General features: G+C 42.9%; 2 protein-coding genes across 5 annotated transcripts in view; one reads left to right on the top strand and one right to left on the bottom strand.

The window, feature by feature from the left end:
• lmna (lamin A/C) overlaps window positions 1–23087 on the top strand; it is a 30860-nt gene that overhangs the window by 4942 nt on the left and 2831 nt on the right. For all 4 annotated transcript variants that reach the window (XM_023963839.1, XM_023963837.1, XM_023963838.1 and 1 more), the window contains exons 3-7: window positions 19778–19934; window positions 20309–20434; window positions 20907–21077; window positions 21370–21495; window positions 21566–21786. In XM_023963839.1, coding sequence (XP_023819607.1) covers window positions 19778–19934; window positions 20309–20434; window positions 20907–21077; window positions 21370–21495; window positions 21566–21786 — 801 coding nt within the window. The remainder of the gene's footprint in view (window positions 1–19777; window positions 19935–20308; window positions 20435–20906; window positions 21078–21369; window positions 21496–21565; window positions 21787–23087) is intronic.
• Window positions 1892–5863, bottom strand: LOC111948901 (enterin neuropeptides-like). The gene has a single exon (XM_023963841.1). The coding sequence runs from the start codon at window positions 3388–3390 to the stop codon at window positions 2350–2352; it is 1041 nt and encodes a 346-aa protein (XP_023819609.1). The 5' UTR covers window positions 3391–5863; the 3' UTR covers window positions 1892–2349.

Genomic DNA, 23087 nt, shown 5'->3' with positions numbered 1-23087 from the left:
CAGCTGGAAAGTGAGAAATGTCAAAGCCGTGCAAATCCCCAAAAATACTGCTTCCAGATTTTCTTTCACTGGTTTATTCCGATAAATGAAAGACTTGGTTTCGTTTAATTCCAGTCGGGCAAAAAACACAATTAGTCATTTCTCCTTTATGAACAATTATTAAACTGTTGGCACCATCATGGAATAAACGGCATGCTCCCCATACGTCACTCCCAAATCTGAACCCCTGATTGGTCAAAGTTTTAACTGTCAACGCTCATGCGCATTTACACTCGTTTACGTGGACTTTCTCTTGGACGTGGTTGCTTGAACGCGCGTTGCCGAGGCTTGTGTGAGCGTAGCTTTAGGCCTAAGGAGCTTGATTTGGTTTCCTGGCGTTCTGGGAAGAGCGCGCCGTCAAACGCTGCACCTTTGACACGCAGGGCGCTCTCTGTTGGTCCAGTCAGCCTTCAGGTGACGGACGTTTTCTCCTCACAGGACTCACTCTGAAGACCAGTTGCTGCTCATCATCTGCAGATGTTTCAGTTTGGATTCATCTCCATTTTTTCAACAGGAAGCAGTTTTAGCTGATTATCATTCGTCACATTTTATCTTGGAATACTTAAAAAGTGACTGGACAGAAGTATCTGTCTGTGCTGAGCTTCAGCCCCCCCCCCCCCCCCCCCCCCCCCCAGGAGAGGTTCAGTTGAGGACTCTGAAAATATTTTCCTGCAGCCGACGTCGGCATTCCTGACATATCTGCGTACCTCTTCTCAGGACATGAAAGGATGAGAAAGTGAAACTGCTAAGTTAACTTTTTTATTTTTTAAACATGAATGTTTTCCGAGCTTCAGCCTTTTTTTTAAATCCTGGACATATTTTTGAAGTTCTCCTAAAGAAGCTGCTTCTCAGCTGGAGGACGGCGGCCGTTTCCAGATTCTACTGGTTTGATCTGTTGTCCTTCAGCCGCCTGTTTGCTGTCTGGTTGCCATGGAGCTCTGGGAGCCTCAGTGACGGGCAGGGGGGGGGGGGGGGGTGACTCAGAGCTTTTCATGGCTTCTGGAATGAGCTGACTGTGTTTGGAGGGGGGTGGGGGGTGGGGGTTGCTTTATTAATACCCAGCGATGAGCTGTGTGGCCCAGGCTGGGGGGGGGTCATGGCTGCAGCCTGAAGGCCTAAAGCGCGTTTCTTCATCTGTAGTTTACAGCAGAAACACAGCTGTGGGGTGAACGCTCTCCCCCTGCGCCGGCAGACGTCCTCACAACAGCTGTGACTGTTGGCCTGTCATGTCAGCACAGGTGTGTGTGTGTGTGTCTGTGTGTGGAACGGGAGGCTTTACCTGTGATGGTCGGAGGCTGGAGCACAAATGCGGCGATGAGCGTTTGCATTTTAATGGATTTAAAACGATTAAACTGTGAAATAATATCAGAAAATGAACTCAGAAACACACATCCAGTGGGTGGAAGTAGCTTCAAAATGATCACTACCCAAACATTAAAGACCCACTCAGGTGATAATTGGACTTTTGGCGATTTAACATATTTTTGTGGCTTTTTTTTCCTGATGATGGAGGACTAATATAAAGATAATTAAGCTTAGAATTGCATTATTTCTCATTTGAAATCCATGTGAATCAGGAGCAGATGAAAAAAAATGCCGTTTGAAAAAGATTGTAGAACACTGTACGGCTGGATGGCTCCAATGTCGCTCGACATTGTTGCATTGCTAATGTTAGGTTGGGGGTGTGAGGGGCTGTAAGCTAGCGGGACAGAGCCTGAACGGGGGAAGGGGGGGCGGGGTTGCTCTGGGTCGATGGTCCCACCCGTAACTCAGAGGTGAATTTCTGATGAACTCCTGCTGCTCTGCAGAAACTTTGTCCTAGAAGAGGTCAGAGGATTTTATGATTTTTGGCTAAAAACAGCATCATCATAATTAAAAGAACACTTGGATCAAAAGATGATTAGAGTGTCTTTAATGACATTAAAAACATTAGTGACTTATTTCAACCCTGTATCATTTATTTTTCATAATATTGTTCATTTAACAGTATTTTTCTGTCTTGTTGAAGGAGTTCGGCTCATTCTGAGCTGTCGTCCTCTCACTCTCATGTAAACATCTTGTTTGCAAATGAGATTTTTGTCCCAAACAGGTTTTTATCTTTTTATTTTGACTTTTAATCTCACAGTTTACACATCAGAGATCTAAAAAATGAATCATCTTCATAAGATATGTCCTTTACTCCAAACAAATTTTTTTTTTTTTTTACAAAAATAAAGGCCTTTTTTCCTCCCACTTTAAAAAAAAAAGTAATATTGAACCTGAGTTCCACCTGCAGGCTTGTGTAATCTTTAAAATTTTTGGGAGTAAAGGTCAGCTGGTTGCTCTGCAGAGCAGCAGCTTTTCGTGCAGAAGGCCCGGTGTGTGGTTGAGGTCCGGTGTGTGGTTGAGGCCCGGTGTGTGGTTGAGGCCCGGTGTGTGGTTGAGGCCCGGTATGTGGTTGAGGCCCGGTATGTGGTTGAGGTCCGGTGTGTGGTTGAGGCCCGGTGTGTGGTTGAGGCCCGGTGTGTGGTTGAGGCCCGGTATGTGGTTGAGGCCCGGTATGTGGTTGAGGTCTGGTGTGTGGTTGAGGTCCGGTGTGTGGTTGAGGCCCGGTATGTGGTTGAGGCCCGGTATGTGGTTGAGGCCCGGTATGTGGTTGAGGTCCGGTGTGTGGTTGAGGCCCGGTGTGTGGTTGAGGCCCGGTGTGTGGTTGAGGCCCGGTATGTGGTTGAGGCCCGGTATGTGGTTGAGGCCCGGTATGTGGTTGAGGTCTGGTGTGTGGTTGAGGTCCGGTGTGTGGTTGAGGCCCGGTATGTGGTTGAGGCCCGGTATGTGGTTGAGGTCTGGTGTGTGGTTGAGGTCTGGTGTGTGGTTGAGGTCCGGTGTGTGGTTGAGGCCCGGTATGTGGTTGAGGCCCGGTATGTGGTTGAGGTCTGGTGTGTGGTTGAGGTCTGGTGTGTGGTTGAGGTCCGGTGTGTGGTTGAGGCCCGGTGTGTGGTTGAGGCCCGGTATGTGGTTGAGGCCCGGTGTGTGGTTGAGGCCCGGTGTGTGGTTGAGGCCCGGTATGTGGTTGAGGCCCGGTATGTGGTTGAGGTCTGGTGTGTGGTTGAGGTCCGGTGTGTGGTTGAGGCGTGCCGTTGAGCTCGTGGTGAGTAAACCCCTCACAGTCACAGTCCAGCGCCCTTGTCTGAACATCGCAGAGTGAATCCCAGCCGATCCCTGGGGATCAGACGGACGGACACACCTGTGCCGGCTGCCAGCCTCCTGCTGGGTGTGGCTCCAAACTGTAGAACGCCGCCTTAAGACCTTTGTTTTCCTTCGCTCTGTTAGAACAATGTGTTCGAGGGAAACGGGTTGTGACGCTGCACCCATGATTGACGCTTCGCATCTCAGCAGGAAATGGACTTATCACGCCGCACATTCCCTTTTCCTGGATGCGGCGCGGCCCTCCGTCAGGCCGAGCGTCACTCATGAGCCGCGTCGTTACTCGCTCGTGGCTTTTTTCCCCAAAATGGAATTTCACCATCGTGATTCCAGAGGGTTTTCACTGGAAGTGCACACATGCCATGTGACAGCCTGGAGGCTTCGGGGGGAGCTAGAGAGGGGAGGGGGCCGCAGCAGGAACTGCTCTACAGAAAGTTTACAGAAAAAAAACTTTTTTTAAACACAACCAGAGGAATGTTTCCAGTGTGACTCCATCATAAATCTGTGCTTTTACTGGACCTCTTGACTGGAATATGAATGAAGTTTTAAGATCACCGTGTCAGATTTGTTGAGAGAAACCTTTTGTCTTCCTTAAATGGAGAAGATAAAAACTTGGCATCAACCAAACCATCTGTCAGGATTCATTCGTCTCTCTCTGTGTTTTTCTTTTGAAAGCATCACTGAAAACAAACGCAGCTTAAACATACTTTTTTAAATTTACTTAACCTGCTTGGAAAATCTGACTCATTCAGGAATAAAATCCTTTAATAACCGTGTTTGACATCTGGAAGAAAGGAACAAAGTTTTCCCCAAATCAACAAAGTAAAGCAAAAGTCAAACATTTGGAGCCATTTCAGACGCTGGAGTTGAAACATTCAGTTTAAATCTGCTAATATCTGCCCCACCCTCTCCATGGCGGTGCAATTCTTTTTCAATTTATCATCCAGTGAATTGAGGAATCTGCAGGACGGTGTCTGAAGAATCACTACTGTGATGGAACAATTAAAGTATAAAAAAACAAACTCAGTATTAAATTTAAACATTTTACTGTGAGGTTTGTAAAATGTAATTAGCTGGGATTTGATTTATCCTCTCAAAAAAAAGGGATTTAAATGCTAAATGCGATGTAAAGTTTGTCATTCACCACTAGGAGGCGCTGGTTTGGCGGTCAGGGACGTTTATTTAAGCGTAACTGTTTGTCATCGGCGTGTGTCGTTCATGGAGGAGGTTTGCCTGTTTTTATAAGTAAATCAGGAGTCTGAAGATCTTTTCTTTTGCTGCATTTTTCGTTGGTGTTCTTCGCTGGTGAAGCTGCAAAAGAATCTGATTTCACGATTTCACCGTTTTTAGTCCGAAATGTTCTGCCTGATCAGAAAAAACGATGAAACTGTTCCTTCGTTTTGTCGTTTTAGATCAATTTATGAGCAGAACGATATGATCTCATGAACTACGGTTGCAAACGAGGTTGCTTTTTAACTTTTAAGGAATTTTTTCCCCAAAAGGAATAAAAAAAATCTGCGATTTGTTGTCAGACCTTTTTTAAGCGGATCTTCCATTTCCTGATCCTTTGTGACGATTGCTGTAATTACTGTGATTAAACATGAAAGTCGCAGTTAAAACCGGCAGAAATGCTCGTCCCGCCGCGCACAGAGCTGCTCTCTTCCAGAAGCTCGCCGTCCGACCACTTTTCTTCATAATTGGGTCCATCTCCATTACAGTCATTTGGAGCGACATTCATCCTCCACTGATCACTGCATCACCAGCGCTTCCTTCACAGAATGGCTGAAGATTCAGAGAAGAGTACGGGTGGAACTAATAACTTTAATGGAGGTGCCATTACACGTAAGTGTCCTGTTGGCGAGGAGTGATGAGCCGGGCGACGGCGGCAGAGCCTCCATCGGGGTCATTAGGCTCTTCCAGCAGCTGCAGCTTTGATCACATCTGGGTTCTGCCTCCGTCAGCCCTTTGTTCCTCCACGATCACCGCCGGTTTTGTCTCGGCAGACGTTGCTGTTTGCCAGAACGGCTCCGAGTCGGAGTGTCATCCTGCAGTTGTGGAAAATGAGCGTCTTTATCCACTCTGCAGGCCGGAATGTGAAGCAGCACTTTATTTTTGCCCAAGTGCTGACAGGGATAAGCTCAGGACCGTCGGTGGGACTTGAATCCGGTTTACACCAACATGATGTCAGGTTTACTACAACTTCATTAAAAATCTGGCCTTATTTTTCAACTTTTCATGACAAAAAACAGTGTAAACTGAACAAAAATCAAACATTTATCAACATCACAATGAAGACTTTCAGCAAAACTACATCCTCTGCCACAGAAATTGCTTTAAAGCAATCATTATCGACCCGTGGGACAGTTGGTACCGGCCCACAGAGAAAAAAAACTATGACCTACATTTTTTTCCAGTTTTTATTTTTAATCTAATTCTGAAGGAAGTGTTATTTTGGATAAGTACTGGATTCTCCCTGCATCATCTGACTCATTCTTGACGTAAGTCCAGAACTGAAACCGCCAAAATAGCAAAGTGAACAAAAAAAAAAACGTATTTGGAAAGTATCGTTTTGCAGAAAAGATCCAGAGAGGAAACAGAAGAGACTTCAACTTCAAAATAAAAGAACTTTGCATTTAACAGACAAAAATCAGGAGTCTTTACTCCAAATATGGATTTATTGTGACAGTTGTTCCCACAGACCATAATAATAATAATGCAGAATATTCAGCAACCAGCCGTCTAATGTTACGAGGATGCTGCTAATAAAGTTGTTTGAATGGTGGATTCATGTATTTAGAAAATACCCGTTTTATTTATTCGTTGCACCAAAGTTGAACGAGGCTGAAGTTGGCATCAGATTCTTTTATCTTCCACTATGACAGTTAGGGGTTAAGGGAAAATCTAGATCACATTTTATTTGTTCCAACACGAAATCTAGTGAACAAAAGGGTTAAGCCGAAGATATTTTACAGATGAAGGTAAACTTTATCCTTAAAAGTAAAGGGAAACTGGGCGCTTTGAATAAAACTGGACGTCCTCTTTTTTCTCGTACAGGCCGCTCCGTGAAAATCTTGTCTGACATGTTTCTGAACCCGGGCTGTTAGGTTCTTTCAGTCTACTTTTACAGGAAGTGACTTTATTCTGGAGTTCTCCGACAGGTCCGACTGTTCCGCTGGTTTATTCATCTGGAAGTTAAAAGCGAGTCTGGCTCATAGCAGGAGGAACACGACCGTGGAGCTCATTTGTCTTTAGCAGACTTAAAGCCATTTTTTATGAGTCACCCTGTATTGCAGTAAAAAGAAAAGGTTCCAAGCTTTTCCTCCTTTGTGAAGTTGAAAGCTCATTGTTGAAGTTTGACAAATCAGGGCAGCCTGGAGGTTTTTAGGAGGCAGCAGCTGAACTTTTCTGAAAAATAGCTTGTAAATTGTCTTTAACATCATATATTTCATTTTTCCATTTTTGTTCTCTGTGGTTTTATAGTTACAATATATGCTGTGCCGCTCCTCTCATCTCAGATGGCTGCTGGCTTCAGCAGAACCTGGACTTACAGGTCTGGATGCTGTCTGACATTTTTGCGGAGGCTCTGGTGGGTCGGTCCGTTGACTTTTTCCAGATGTGGAAGGCTGGTTCTGGATGTTGGTGATGGGAGGTTTGGAGTTGGACTGCAGCAGATCCAGAAATTGCTTCTGATCAGAGTTTTTGGCAGGCATTAGCGCTGATTATGTGCAGCATGTAAACATAAAAGTGCTTCAGAGGAGGCCAAACAAGTCCTCACTCAAAGACGGGGAAACCGCTGGAGGTGGGCTTTGCTCCATCCTCTGGATCCCTGCTCTGCATCAGCCGGGTCGGCGGGCCTCCTGGTTGGATCTGTTGGAGCTCATTTCCGTGTGGAAGATGAGCTTTTTGTTGAATCCCAGGCGCATGTGTTCTGCATCAGCAGCTGCTTTTGTTTGTGGGACGACTGAGAGCGGCGTTGAACGAACGTCGTGAAAATGCGTCTTTACGAGCAAAGTACTTGGTTGGATGTTCTTTTTGTTTAAAGGTCGTCAGGCTGCTTTTCCAAACCCTCTGTGTTCTCTGATGACGGCTCCTGGTTCTCCTGCATTCTGCTGATGTGCAGAGAACGCAGCTTTTTCAGAGCATCTGTGTTTGATGAAGGTCTGCCATCAGGCTGAACCACAACCTGATCTTTCTCCAAACGTCTAATGTTTCTTTGGCCATAAACTCAGCAGAACAAAATGAAGTCTGCATGGGTCAGATTAAACCTGACATGAACTGGACTGTTAATTCATGCATGTGGTAAATGTTTGCTGCAAAATGCAACCTTTGTGTAAAAGTAAAAAGGAATAAAAGGTGATTTCTAATAACATAATCCCATAAAGAAAACTGTCGAATCTTATTTTTGCTCGTGCAAAACAGAACAGGCAACGCCATAAATATGGAAATAGCCTGAAGACATTTACAAGTGAAAATGTTCGACAAAAGTTTTCGGTGGAAACAATGCAGAACAGATGAGTAATTATCACTGATTCTGCCTTTACTGCAGCCCGAAAACATTTCAAGATTTCTGAAAGATGCAAGACGGAACAACAGAACAAAAGAGACCCTGTTTTAGGTCTTAAGAATGGAAGATTAGTGCAAAAAAGATGAAACAGATACAGATAAATGTTTATAGATCACTCAAGTCTGATCTATAAATTCTTCAGGGAAGAGAAATGAAGGAGAACCTGTTTTTCAATTCTTTGCTTTTAAATTCCTCTGATGGGTGAGTGAAAACTGATCTTTAAATGTTTTTTTTATTTGACTCAAATAGACTTCAGTTTTATACGGATGAAACTGCATCTTCAGATGTTTCCGATTTTTGTTTTCGGGATACAAACTTGGAGCAAATGATGACAAACATGTGTGGATAAAGCAGTGCAGTCTGCCTTAAATCCTCATGATACAAAGAATAAAGTCTCATGACAGAAGGAACAGTGATTTACTATCAGACGTGACTGATGGAACGAAGGTTTTCCAAAACAGAAAGTTAAAGAGGTTTTTGTAAATACAGACTTTTTTTTTCTCGTTTAATTCTAAAGCAAAGTCTGGATTTATTTAATGCAACTCTAAATTATATATATAAACACATTCCAGCATGTCAACATAAATTTGACATTTAATTCCAGTGGTAACGCCCAGTGTTTTGAAATCAGATTACAAATTTTAATGTTTTTTTAAGCACTTTTTACTACTGGAGTAAACTCTGATTTAAAACAGAGGCACCACAGGAGGCGTCACATTCTCCAAAAAACATTTGAAGCTTTGAGGCTTCACATCTGAGAACTGCAGATGAATGTTTATAGATCCCTCTGAAGATCTGGATTGAAGCAGGGATGCAGTTTTTTCAGTGACGACAAGACGTCTTGATTTGCTGAGATATGTGGACTAATTTCACTTCGTATTCATAATTTCAAAATCACGATAATCTTTTTTTTTGGAAAAAATTCAGATTCTGTTGCAAAAGCAAAAAGAATTGATTTAGATTGCATAAATACATATAATGAGCAGGGCTCCAGTATAGATCCCTGGGGAACTCCGGATATAATTTAAAAAGTGTTGGAACCGTCTTTTCTTTAGTTTTTTTTTTAATTTACATTAGTTCTTTTCTTAAATCAGTTGCTGCATATTTGTTCATCTGAGAACCCCTCAGTGATGGAACGAAATAGGAAAAAGTTTAGCTTTTAAATAGCAAACCTTTAGAAATGCTTAGGTTTTTTACAAGAAAAGAATTCATTTATCTGTATTTGTAATTGTATACATTGGTTTTATTTATCGTTTTGTCTTAGATTCAGTTGCATCTCAACTAATAACCTTTCAGTTAAAGAGCATGGCAGAGGATTTTGTTTTTTTATTTTTAATCTGAGGAAAATAAAAATTATTGATATATTGGTTTATTTCAAGCAGTTTTCAGAAAATGTTGCTATCTTCTGGTCTTAATAATAAATAGACGAATTCTCACCTAAATGTACAACACACACAACACATTAAATCTCTTAAATATGATTGTTAAAAGTTTGATAAATAAATAAATCGAATCAATTTTATTTATAAAGAGCTTTAACACAACCAAAACTGCTATGAGACACTTTACAATAAAACACCAAGAACACAAATAGATAAAAAAAGAATTAAAAATAGGTACCATAGCAGTAAATACAGAGCATCTTGAAAGGGAGTGAGAGGAAGTTAATTTATAGAATCCCACCCTTAAAATGGAGACATAGGAGTCTGATCAATGGATTCCTGTCCGGATCGCTGTTTTTTTTGTTTGTTTTTTCTGCTGTGGAATGAAAAGTTGCCACACATGGGGGAGCTGCCGTGTGACTCACTCAGTGAGTCATCTGATGGTTTAGGGTGGGGCCGGAGCGGCCTCGTGTGAACACACCAGCCTGCTAACTGGCATTGCTAGCAGGCGAGGCGCCGTTCTGCTTCCTGCTGAATGACGTCCTGCGAGAAGATTTCATAAAACAATCATTCTGGCAGGTTTCGAGGACGCCTGTCAGTTTCAGGAGGACGTTTCCAGTTTGTTACAGGTGCTCTCCTCTCATCAGCCCCACCTGTCCTTTGAGCCCACTGAGCTGTTTCCCCGTCGGCTGGGTGTGGATGTGTTTGGGTGGCCCGTGGCATAAGCCTTTCATCGCTGCAGCATGTGCTCACACACAGACACACAATCCCTCTTTGTGCTCTCTCAGCAGAGGCGCAGCAAACATCATGTGCAAGCCTGTAAAATCTGTTGTACAACGAAGCTTTTGAAGGTTTCACGAAAGAAAATGGCGGCTGAAACGTGCAGGTTTTACAGTTTCTGCAACATCTCCTGCAAAGACCTGTTCAGCGTGAGAATCTATTTAAATTGACACAATAAAACACTAAACGTGCATTTCTACAAACTTGATGCTTGTGTTTGCATGTTCATAGTTTAAGGACTTTGTGCTTTGAAACTGGAGCAAATGTCTGCAGAAATCGCTGATATACACGCTCATATTTTCTTTGGGGCGTTTCCATGTCCAGCTCCCCCTACAGGAGAGTCCTGCTCCTGCTTTTTGAAGAAACAGATTCAGGAACAATTCAGGAACAACAAACTTTCTTGAGTTGTGGAAGAGCGAGACCCTTGACCTGCTTTCATGTATTCAGTCCTACAGACGCAGAGACGGTTGTTCCTGCCACTGAGCTGAAGTAGTCTAGGTTAGGATGCTTCAATTGAGTCTCCACTGAACGTTTATTGGACCTTTTATTGGGGGAGGATGGAACGCCGTTTGTGGGTTGGCATGAGTCTCTCCTCCAAGTGGAGGCATTTTTACAGAATGAAACTCGACATCCACACATGGATTAGTGGCTTGTCCGCAGTTCTCCAGGCTCTTTACTGTTCTGCTGTAGTTCAGTGTAGATCTCCTCAAGACTTCATGCAAAAGAATAAGAAATGTAAAGTAAAAGTTCAAAAAATAAAATTTTTTAAAATCAGATTACAATGAAGTTCAATCAGAATTCTTTTGCAGCAGAAAAAAATAGTTTAAGACAAGAGGTGATTGCATCAAAGATTTCAGGACAATCTGGGTTTTCTGTTGACAGTGGGTGGTAGTGGGTGACAATGGGTGGTAGCCCAAATGTACCCCCCCCTCCAAAAAAAAAGCTTTAACACTGAAATGTCTGCTTTAGGAGTGATGAGCTCCAGCCAGTGCGTTGACGGTCGGTGTTCAGTTCGTTTGAGTTTGGTATGTGACGAATCTGGTTTGGTTGACAAACACGTTTCAGCGTAATTATCCAACGTCTGTTGTGCAACACCCCGTGTCACCTGTCAATCAAGCTGATGGGAAATCACAAAGCACACCAAACTGTAAACAATATCAAACTCTAAAGATCCGTGAGAATAATGATAAAATACACTTTTTGTTCTATAAGTCTGCTTTTCTTTCTGAGCCATTGACTGTATCTGAGAACTGGACTGAGCGTGACGTCAATAGAAAAGGGTTTACCAAATGAAATCAAGTCGGTCGCAAAATTTTTCGTTACACGGATGCCGCCATTTTGGAACCAACTGGCCCAACGTTCCTATGGTAACCACCAAGGCTGCACGGTATGAGAAAACTTGCAATATTAGTGACCAATGTTGCGTTGACGATATAACTTGGGATACAGGAACAAATAGCAAAACTTCATGTTGCCATTAGATTATTTTAGCACATTCAAGGTAACCATTGATCACAATTTTTCGCTGTCTTTTGCGATATGTGTATTGCACAGCTTGATATCGTGATAATGACAATTTTGCGATTTATTGTACAGGCCTGGTAACCACTTTGGGCAGTCAGGAGTGAGCTTGTTGGAAGCCACGACCCTACCACACAAAATCTTCCAAACAATTTGAATGCTGGACCTGGGAGACCAGTAGCGCCCCCCCCCCCCCCTACTTTTATTGATTTATAGTTTGAAGTCTATAACTTCAATATTTTGCAATACAGAAAACAATATCATGAAAAAAATCAGGATAATTAAGAACAGGTTACCAGTAGAATGAGTAACACCTGTTTATTTCTCTAAAGAAGTCTATGGGATTTTGGCTTCCTTGAACCAGCAGGTACTTCCTGTTTGGAATGCCGGGGGGGAGGGGCCACTCAGTCCAGTTCTCATATACAGAATGCTATGAGCCCAAAAACCCAGTGTCTTTTTTTCCTGCTGTATGGAGGATGCAGCCTGGGTAGTTGTGGAAAGGTTAAGGCATAATTCTGGTCTAGCATGCATCGTCTGTTGTTAGAAGACCTGCAGCTGAAGTGAAGCAGCTTTTTAATTAGACTCTGATCAGAAATCAAACTGAATCACATTTGTCTCCATTGGCGGCTTCAGCAGCTCCTTTTCCTGCGTGTCTCCATGCTCTGCTGTGCTGCACATTGTTTATCTTTTTTCTTCTTTTTCTAAGCCCCCGTTGTTCCCCCGCCTTCCTCTGAGTCACTTTCTCCCCTCACTTTTCTCCACACGGCGGGGGGAGGAAACGGGAGAACGAGCTGCTATTGGAGAACATGTCAGTCCATCTAGGGGGGGAGTTTAGGAGAACCCCTTTATTATCCCTCTGCTCCTCCTTTGAGGAGTGAGTCATCAGGAAAACCTTTCCACACATTCCAGAAGAGGGGTGTGCATGTGTGCATATGTGCATGTGTGTGTTTGCAGGATGAACACAAGCTCTTGGAATCAGGAACAGATGGAGAACTTGGTTCTCTCAGATACTCAGGAGAACGCCTTTAGGTCATCCTTCCTTTTTAAAACTTTAAAAAAAGTGTTATAATTGAACTTCATTTCAGATCCTTTCATTAAGAACAATTGTGTTTTATTGCATGGAAGCAGTCGACACTAAAATTACAGTCTGCTGTTGGAAAAGGATTTATCATAAAAAACATTTCATTCTTTTCATTTAACATTTCTATTTTCAAACGGGGCTAAAACATAAACTTCCTTAATATTTCTGCTACCGTAATCAAAGACCCACCCCGATAAAAATGGTATTGTTTTGTGTTTTTTACATGTTCTCATAGCATTTCTCTGATGATGGAGGACATATAGTAAGAACATTAACCTCAACATTACATTTCTGAGAATTTCACCATTTAAATAACGAGATGAAAGATCGTATTTGTGATGTAAAAAATACTACGGCAAGCCAGAGGCTCCCTGCTCCGCTCCATTCTGAGGCACTTGAAGACGTCTAAGTCCATGTACGTCTTTGTTTCCTCGTCTGAAGCTGCCATGTGGCTCAAAACTGCAACAATTGGTAGCTTCTCGCCATTTTTGTTGCCCCGCTAATGTTTGGTTTCGGGTTTGAGGGGCTGTAAGCTAGCAGGAGAGCGTGTAAACAGAGAGCTCTCATCAACGGGGGAGGCGAAGGGGAGCTTGGTTGCCTCACACCATTGGTCCCGCCCACAACTGCAGAAACTATGTCCCAGAAAACGACACAGGTTTTTTGACTTATGCTAAAAACAGCATAATCATAATTAGAAGACCACTGGAAAAGGCTTTGAAAATAGACCCAAAGATGATGGGAGTGGGGCTTTATCACTGCATGTCTTTTGGTTTAGAGTTTTCGCTCATGTGGATGGCACATGAGGGAGTGTCCTTCTCCTTTGGTGACTGTCTTTGTGGAGGAATGCTGGAGGAGGAAGCTCAGATTCCAGAGAACCACTGAAGGAAGGAGCATCAGCTTACACATGAAAAACCCTGAACCATTAAAACGTGAAGCAGGGGAAGTCCAGGCCTCGAGGGCCGGTGTGTTTGCATGTTTATGTTATGCTCACGATTGAAAACCCAGAGGAGAGTAAAGCACGAAGGAGTCGGTTTTATCACCTGATGTGATGAAGGTTTCTGCAAAAATGTCACATGAGGAAATAAGAAGGAACAAGAAAAAACTTTAAAACTCCATAAAACCCATCAGAACAACAGAGATGCATTTGATTTGCAAAGCAGAAAACACTCAGGTGGATGATGAGGATGAGGATGAGGACGAAGGCCTCCGATGTCTGTAGAATTCACAAAGTCTCTTGTTTATCATCAAAATCTTTAAATTCCCTTTAGTTTGAACAAAACCACCATTTTTATTTTCTGGTGGTAAATGCCTCCGCCCTCCTGAGCGAGGTGGAGGAACGTAATAAACCTGGAGTTGGTTTCCACGGCGACGGCATAGCAAACAGGAGCCTTTTTCCTTCTTCTTCCTCTGCGTGGGGCGGAGTTTGTTCCCGTGTCGCGCGGGACAAAGAAAGCCGTGAGTCATCCTGGAGGCCCATGCAGCTCCTTCCTCCTCCTCCTCCTTACATTTCTCCTCTTTATTGTTCATCTATTTGTGTTTTGGTGCACTGCTCCTCCTCCTCCTCCTCCTCCTCCTCCTCCTGCACCTCCTGTTTGGTTTCTTGACAATTGTTTCAATTTTTTTCTTTAGGAAAATGCACTGACAGGCTTTTCGCTGGATTACCGGTCTTTGTTGGGAGGCCGGGGTTTGCTGTGTGGGAGGAAAAAGGCACAAAAATAAAAGCATCTCCTCTCCTGTCAGTGTGGATTATGAGATGCACCTTTAGCTGAAGGAGACGCAGATCAAATCCAGTTTATCTTTTTTTTTATTACTAACAAAAACAGGTTTTTGTGAATCAACTCCTGCAAACTTAGATCCTTAAAAGTCAGAGAGACTTTCAGAGATTTGATCTGTTTAATGTCTGGTTCAGTGTTTGTAATCTGACAGAAAAGTTCCACCGGCGTGGTTAGGATTTCACACGTGGCCCGCAGACAGGTTCAGGTAACCCGAACCGCTGGAATGTCAACTAATCCCACGAAAGGCCTTTGTGAAAACATCAAAACGCACAACGGCAGGGCTGCTTCTAAGGGTTTTTGGGGCATAACTGACCCCTGAGACCCCTCAGTTCTAGTAAAAGTTACTACATTTCAAACTGCAAAGCTGCATTTTCTAATTAAAGCACAGCAGTCTAATAATGCAGTTAACTTTACATCTCTGCAGTTCCACCTTAAAAATATTGAGTCCGTCTGTTTCTCATTTTCCCCGAGTCTTTATGTTAATTCTTCAAGTCTCCAATTTGTTAACGAGCTTTGTGGTGAGTTCAGAGTCTTCAGCAAAGTTGGAAAGTTAGATTTTTACCAGCCTAAACAAACCCATTAAAATATTTGTACTTTTTTTTTCTTTTTTGGGTTCAGTTGCAGCCACACACTGAAGGCGGCGGGCGGTGGACTTGTTTAGACATGCTCATCTTTCGACACTTCAGGTTAATGACTGTCCAAGAATTCTGGGAATGTTTACAGTAGCACTAGGTGTGTCTCTGAACCGCACTTTCATCTCTTCCGCTGTGTATTTACGCTCATTATCTGTACACCTGGATCGTAAAGAATCAAAGATGTTCCAGCCATAAAGATAAGAAAATATCTATATTTTTTGGCATTATGACCATCTTGTCGTGTCTCCTGTGTCTCCTCTGCCCACGTTAAATCTCAGCTGGCCTCCATCTGCTAATAGAAACACCACCTGGATGGAGCCGAGTTCTAAGCTCTGACCGTCACCTGGACGGATGTTTACACAAAAATCCAGCAGATCCTGAACGATGAATGTGACGATCCACCGAGGGGGGCAGTAGATCAATACAGACTATGAGTTTCTGCTTCTTTTTTTTTTGTTTTGGATGCTGGTGTGCCGCGGGATATTTGTCAAGGTTAAAGTGTGCCGTGGCTCAAAAAAGGTTGAAAAACACTGGTCTAGATGACTCCCAACGTTAACAGGCTCCATGGCACGTTAACATTGGGAGTTGGGTCATCTAGACCCACTAGACAGTGCTCTGAACCTTTTTTCTTCTATCATTTGTGATCTTCACTGGTGTCCATGGATTATATGAAATCCTCTTCACCTTTATCCATCCTTGTCATGGTAGGGAGAACACGTCAATGTAAGGGTGGGGTCATCTGGACCCCACAAGATAGCACAAGGGTTAATTCATTGTTTCCCTTTCGGGGCTAGTATCCTGTCCCGGCTACTGTTGGGTGAAGGTGGGGCAGACCCTGGACAGGTCACGATTCTGTGGCAGGGCCAATGGGGCTGGAGCGATCGCTATGGTGGCTTGATGGCCCAGACGTGTTTGGGAAACTGAATGACAAAGAGGACTTTCTTCTACCTTTAAACATTTGCTGGCTGATCCAAAAGGAACGCACTTATTGGTTTGTCGTTTTCTCTCCCACGAGAGAAAGGTGGTCCAGAAAAAAGGACCCCATCTCATACATACTTCAACACATAACTTAATGAAGGCTAAGAAATGTGGAACCTTTTTGTTACCGTAGAGATACAGAAGTTACTACAAAGATTCATTAGTGGTAACCATAAGAGTTTAATGGTTGCTATGGACCGTCACTGTCATGACGCTCTCCATTTTGAGTTAAGATGTGGCTTCCTGGTATTTTACCCTGTAACACCAGAGATGTCGGCAGCAACCATTCATCTGTTTAAATGATCAATGTAAATCAGCTGATTCCATTTGCATTATGGCAATACAGCGATATGCAAAGCCTCTTTTCTCCGCTTCAGGAATTCCGTTTATTGCATAAACAGTTGAAGAGTTGCATTGGATGAAAGAATGTCAACACTGGAGCTAAAATCCCATTCTTTAAGGGTTAAAGCACTTTTGTGAGATTAGATTGTTTTGCAGTAAACTTTTTTGTTCATCATCCCAGCTCTGCTGGCAGCTGAACTCAGTCCAGTTGTTCAGCTCGTTTCAGGAGGCAGAATTTAATTGTTGCCGTTTGATGATGACAGTCATAGATATTGATTTCCGGATTATCTGGAAGCACCGTTTCAATTGTGAGTGTAATAACTCGCTGTGTTTGTGGCACAGTTTCTGCTCTCGGCTGCTGCTGCTGCTGCTGAGGTCTACCCGAGCAGCCTGGAAGCAGATGGTCGTTATTAGTGCGGATGAAGACGATCCTTCAGGGCCAAATGGAATAACAGGGAGCCCATTTCCTCCTCTGCCATGCATAAACCACCTAGACTGTGAGAACCTCCTCCTCCTCCATCATCATATTCTGTTGGGAGTCGATTGTTTTTCCATGCAGGGCTCCAGCTTACTTTTCCAGCCAGCTCTTTAAATTGGTTCCTGCAGAGATGTTTGTAGGAGGGGCAGTGCATGCAAGCACATGTGCAACAAATGTGACTTCTCTTAATTCAACACAGCTTCCCTTGAGATGAAGCTCAATGGGCTCCTATTCAGGACGGACGGCCGCCACGGACGAACAATGGCAGCTTGTTTCAGCTGCAGCCTGGTCACTGCGGCACAGCTGTCCCCGCCCGCCGGGAACCACTGTGAAATGAAAAAAGCGAGGCCCCTTCTACTGCTGAAACTTTGTGCTGATGCGTTCTAAAGCCTGAAATAGTTTGGCGTAATATTAAAAGGAAAAAGATCTGGAGGTCTGAACTTTGATCAACATCTGGATTCTGTTGCTGTATTGTCTCCCCTGACATGCAGGGAAAACTCACAGTCAACAATCTAATCATGACTCCTCCACTGCCGTGCTTTACTGCAGGTTCGTTGCTTAGTTATTTCACAATGCTGCAATCTAATCTTTGTTATGGTTTCATTCTCAGACAAAAATGATCTCAAAGATTCTCAAAGATGCCAAACCTTTTTTAGTCCTTTCTTGTGAACCCCAAACACGTTATCCTATTTGATCTTTTTCCTCATTCACACACCTACGCTCAGATCAAGACACAGTACGTCTATTAAAGAGGCTCTGTGTAGGAACGCTCTCTAGTTTTGCAATAATGGAGCTCAGCAGAGAGAGAAAGGTTAAGACGACGGTCAAAGGTCACGATTTTGGGGCTCCGACGGTGTTTGTTGTTTATATTGATCAACGTTCTCCAAATGCGGTCTTAAAATATGTAAATGGAACAAAAGCAACACAGCCCACATGCCACTATAGTATCAGAAGAAAAGATCAGAGCACAAATAAAACTCCTCAACTATGAAGGTGTGTTGCAAACCAGAAGGGCAACCTCATTATTAAAAGAATGTTTTAGAAAGTATTTGACTGTAACGCTGCGTTCACGCCAGACTTTTCTAACAGACTAAAACTCCCACAAAAAGGACGTTTTTGTCGTGCTGTATCAAAAATTATTGTTTTCTGTAAATTTCAAATTCAGGGAAATTTTACTTTGATTGTAATGATTTTCACATATATGTTATGTAGTTTCTTGAAACAACTTTTATTTTATATTTATTGTGCAAATTATAATTTTAATGCTGTACTCACCTGCTATTCTCAGGCATGCATTAAAATTGCCTTTCATCATCTTTTTAGGCTCATTTATTTATCAGTGTTGCGTTAGCATTTTGTTATTTTAGTATTTTTACAAAACATGTTACAATTTGCTCTTTGTCCTTTTTATTTTGCCTTGTTTTGCCTTGTATTGAGAAATGCTTTTCTCTCTGTTCATTCACCTGGTTTAACGAGGGTCATTTATTGTAGTGTGTTGTAGCTTCATTGTCTTTTCTGAATATTTTTGCATGGTTGTGTATTTAACTCAGTAGTCATTGTTTTTTTTTTGCTTGTTTTTTTCTGTTTTGGTACTAGGAGGTGCTTTGCCAAATTTGGATTTGAACTCAAATATTTCAAAATTGTCATTGAACATTGTCTGTGTTGCTTATTTGGTGACTTTCTTGCAACATTTAGTGACTTTTGGACCCACTTTAGTGACTTATTTGCTCAAAAGATTTGCAAATCTTGTGACTTTTCCAGGTGTCTTTGGATATTTTTTGGTGTTTAGAGACTAAGATTTCTACACACTACACAGAGCATTGTGGGGCATTCACCTTTTTGTAGAGGTGTCCGATCTACAATTCCTAAACCGAGTGGGAATTTCCCAGAAGTCTTCATGAAAAACCAGTGTGCATCAATGCTCTGTAGATTGGCCAATAGAGACCACTTTTCTTTATAAACCGTCCAAGTTGTCATCATTAGAACACAGTGGATTCATAAATCTTTGTAACATATTTATATTTATTAGGTTTTTACTTTGTGATCTAGTTACTTTGTAATTTACGCTCTAGTTTTTCAGTATTTAGGGAATAGGGAGGGAACTCGGGGGGGACGTTTTGTTTTGCCATATCTGTTCACATGAAGTGAGATGCAGCCGAAAGGCTCCGCTCACCTCAAGGCATTCTGTGCGACAGTCAACTTCCACAACAGCAGCAGTAGAGCGGAGGGACTTTAACACCCCGCTACATTAAAAGTCCAAATTTAACAAAGTGTACCTTTTGATATTCACCAGTCCAAAGCCTGGACAGAAGAGGAGGATGTGTTTATGATGTTTCTATTCATTGTTTGTTTGGCCATTTCCCCAGAAGAATGCTAATTAGGTGATGATGTCATTCAGCGCCTTCCAGCAACTTTTGTCAGCCAGCAGAGACTTTTCTTGATGAGGAGTTGTGATCATTGCAGGTTTTGTGGGTATTTTGGCATCAGCAGTAACTTTATCATTGTCTTTATTTTTAAATGTAAAACGCTTCGAGCTGCGTAGTGCTTTTTATTAATAACGTTTGATTTGATTTATTGGCATTTTTTGTGCTCTTAGAAGCGTCGTCTTTGCTTTTTTACATGTTTTTCCGCTAATTTAGGATTAAATCTCTTCAGTCTTCACTGACGCTTTAGCTGAATGTTTTTCTTGTTTGGTTTGTTTGTGTCTGTAGTTTCTTTCTCTAAGTTCCTGCTTTGGGCTCATTGTGAACAAAGGCTGGGATGGATGGATGGATGGATACATGAACTTTATTGTTTATACAAACAGAAATTCATTTGTCAACATGTCAGAACACTTTAAAATGAATAAAGTTATTAAGTTAAAACATTCCAGACTGCCTCGTCCACATACAATTAAAACAGGTGCTATTGGGTTTTCTTGGCCAGCGGGGTTAAATATGTCATGCCTGAAAGCAGTAGAGAGAAGTTATATAATGCAAACGTGTGTCTAAAGTTAACCTCTGCTTTCTGTCATCTGCAGAAACACCAAGAAGGAGTTGGACTTGGAGGCGGCTTTGGCCAGGCTCAGGGACCTGGAGGCCCTGCTGAACTCCAAAGACGCTGCTCTGGCCACCGCCCTGGGGGAGAAACGAAATCTGGAGGCGGAAGTGAAGGACCTGAAGGCCCAGCTGGCTAAGGTGAGCACCGGACGGAGTCTGGTGCTGCTGCGTCGGCCGTTTGTTTTCCCTCTGCTGCGTCTCAGCATCAAATATTAGACCCAAAGTGTTGATATGAAGACAAAAAATGTTTGATTGACAAACTGCTTCCTGTTGTAACAGCAGCTGAAGTGCAGAAACATCACCTGCAAAAGGCACAAACACTTCAGTCATTTTGTGCAAACCCTGCAGGCAGCTGATTATGAATGAAGCTGCATCCTCTGCTGCAGCTTTTATCAATGAATCTCAGCTCAGAGCTACTGCTGTTGCATTTCGCCACCTACTGGTCAAACTGAGGAATGCTATGTTCTCCTGACTCAGACCTGCAGCTCATCTCTTTCTCCTCTTTCTCCCAGCTGGATATGAACTTAGCCGATGCCAGGAAGCAGCTGCAGGATGAGATGCTGAAGAGAGTGGACGCAGAGAACCGCCTGCAGACCGTGAAGGAGGAGCTGGAGTTCCAGAAGAACATCTACAATGAGGTTTGAGCTTCTCAGCCTCCACACTTCTATTTTTACTCCCCCGTCTCCCTCATCTGAGCCGCTTTTCCTCCATTTTTCCTGCAGCATGTTGGTTTGTGTCCAACCACCTACTGGTTTGCTTTGCAGTAGCCCCTCATGCACTGTTTGAATCCCTCCTCTCCTTTTAAATTCGAGGAAAAGTGCCAAAGCTTGAGATGTGACTCTCGTTATTTTTATTTTGAAACTGAAGCAGATGAATGTTAGAACTTTAATGGAATCGGGAGTTAAAGATTTCTCTGCTGGAGCTGTGGGCATCTAAACAAGTAATTAGGGCCCGCTAACTGGCTAATCAATACAATTAAGTTTATTGACTGAAGCGGGTCAGTGCAGGTGGAGCGTTTATTCGTGTTTACGGTGCATTAAACGGGGGAAAATGATCCAGAATGAAGTGCTCCTGAGACTCAGCGGTCTGTGTCTGAACGCCTCCCTGCAGGAGACACGCGAGTCCAAGCGGCGCTCCGAGTCGCGGATGGTGGAGATCGACTGCAGCAGACAGCAGGAGTTTGAGAACAAGCTGGCGGCAGCTCTGGTCGAGCTGCGAGCTCAGCACGAAGAGCAGGTCAGCATTTACAAGGAGGAACTGGAGAAGACCTACAACTCCAGGGTAAGAACTCTGAAGCTTTGGCGCCTCCTGCAGGCCACACAGTGAATGATCCATTTGTGTTATTTCCTAAAGGAAAAAATGACTTTTTTCTCTAGGTTTATGTTTCAAAATTATCCGATCTAAATGAGATAAAGAACACGGGGACACAAAACCTTTGACCCATACCCAACAATACACATGTGTTGTTAGCTGTAGAGCTTAAATAAAGTTTTAAAAACTGATGTGAAGAAATTACAAAGTTTGTATCAGTAAAAAAAAAAGTTGGATGACTCGAGACTGCCTCTGCTATCAGCTGGAGAACGCACGCCATTCGGCCGAGAGAACCACCCACCTGGTGGGAGCCGCCCACGAGGAGCTGCAGCAGACCCGGTCTCGTCTGGAGGGCTTGACGCTTCAGATGACCCAGCTGCAGAAGCAGGTTCGCCCCCCCCCCCACTGTAGTTCTTGATCCGAACCGCCATCTTTGACGTTGACCATCTCTCCTTAAGCTCTCAGCCAGCGAGGCCAAAGTGCGCGAGCTGGAGGAGGCTCTGAGCCGGGAGCGGGACCTGATGAGGCGGCGCCTGGAGGACAAGGACCGGGAGATGGCGGAGAACCGGGCCCGGATGCAGCAGCAGCTGGAGGACTACCAGGAGCTGCTGGACATCAAACTGGCTTTGGACATGGAGATCAGCCATTACAGGACGCTGCTGGAGGGAGAGGAGGAGAGGTGAGGTGCTCCACATAAAAAAAAGACATGTGAGGAAAGCAAAGAAGGACTTTAATTACCTAAAGCAACTTGCCCCGTCCTTGCACCCTTATACCCCTTCTTTACCTGTACTCACTGGGTAAGAGACTGACCCTCACTTTCCCCCTCAGACAGCCTGAGTAGAGCTGCATGCAACAAATTCATGAAACCCTTTTTTCAACAAATGGTGGCTTTTTCAGAGGTTTTATCTTCATAGCAACCATTTGATGTTTTGTTCGCTTGAAGGTGACGAACAGTTCGATGTCATTTTTAGAAGAATCGGACAAACCAGATTTTTGGATTCTCAGGGCAACAGAAGTCTTTTTGGTTCATTTCTAACATACTCATCATACGTCATAGTGCTTCGTTCAGTTTTATTTTTTTTTTAGTTCCCAACACCAACACCGATAAAAGTCTAGGCAATAGATTTTTGATTTTTTTTTTTTAATTTGAAATGGTTTATTTCAAGCAATCAAATAGAAATAATACACAAAAGCAATACAATCATCAGTTATACATTCATACAACGACGGATCAAACTTAGAAAGATCAGACATATTAATAAATATTGCTTGAAAGGGAGTGGAAGGAAGCGAACTTATATAATCCCACCGCTGTTCTACCGTAACCATTTTATGACATGATTTATCAATATCCGGTTCCTATCTTTTATCAGACAGAATTAAGAATCATTAAGTATCAATAAAGCAAGTGACAAATATGAATTACTAAATTATTATGTAAAAATAACTATTTTAGAAATCAACATGGCAAATGCAGATCAGTTATCCAAAATATATGCAGATTATGTTACTTAGAAAAGCCATTGTTATGATTTAAAAAAAAATACTATATCAGTAAAATAGACAAAACATTATAAAACATTGTTTTATAATTTTTTACTTCTTTCATTAACTTTTTAGCCTCCTTTCAAAGTCCAAAGTTGACGAAATCTCGGTTGTGGTTGTAGACCTAACCTGGCAGCATGTGGGTGAAATTTTGTGGAGATTGCTTGAGCAAAAACGTGAAAATCGACCAATTTTACACCTTGCCACAAAATGGCCGCCAAGCCGTGTGTCCTGTGGCCATCCCATAATAATTTTAGACCTTCTTTTGGAAATCACTGACATGTGTTTTGGTTTTGTTAGTGGATTTCCAACATTTGGATGTGGGCAATTTTTGTGATTTCCTTTTCTTTTTTTTGGTATATGTGGCAGGGCGGCAACCCCCCCCCCCCTTTGTGGCCCAGAGCTGCTGTGGGACAGAAATATAATAAATGGGAA

The sequence above is a fragment of the Oryzias latipes genome, chromosome 16, assembly GCF_002234675.1.
Source record: "Oryzias latipes chromosome 16, ASM223467v1".
Classification (NCBI taxonomy): domain Eukaryota; kingdom Metazoa; phylum Chordata; class Actinopteri; order Beloniformes; family Adrianichthyidae; genus Oryzias; species Oryzias latipes.
Note: the sequence above shows the minus strand (reverse complement) of the source record. Positions and strands in the feature narration are given on the sequence as shown.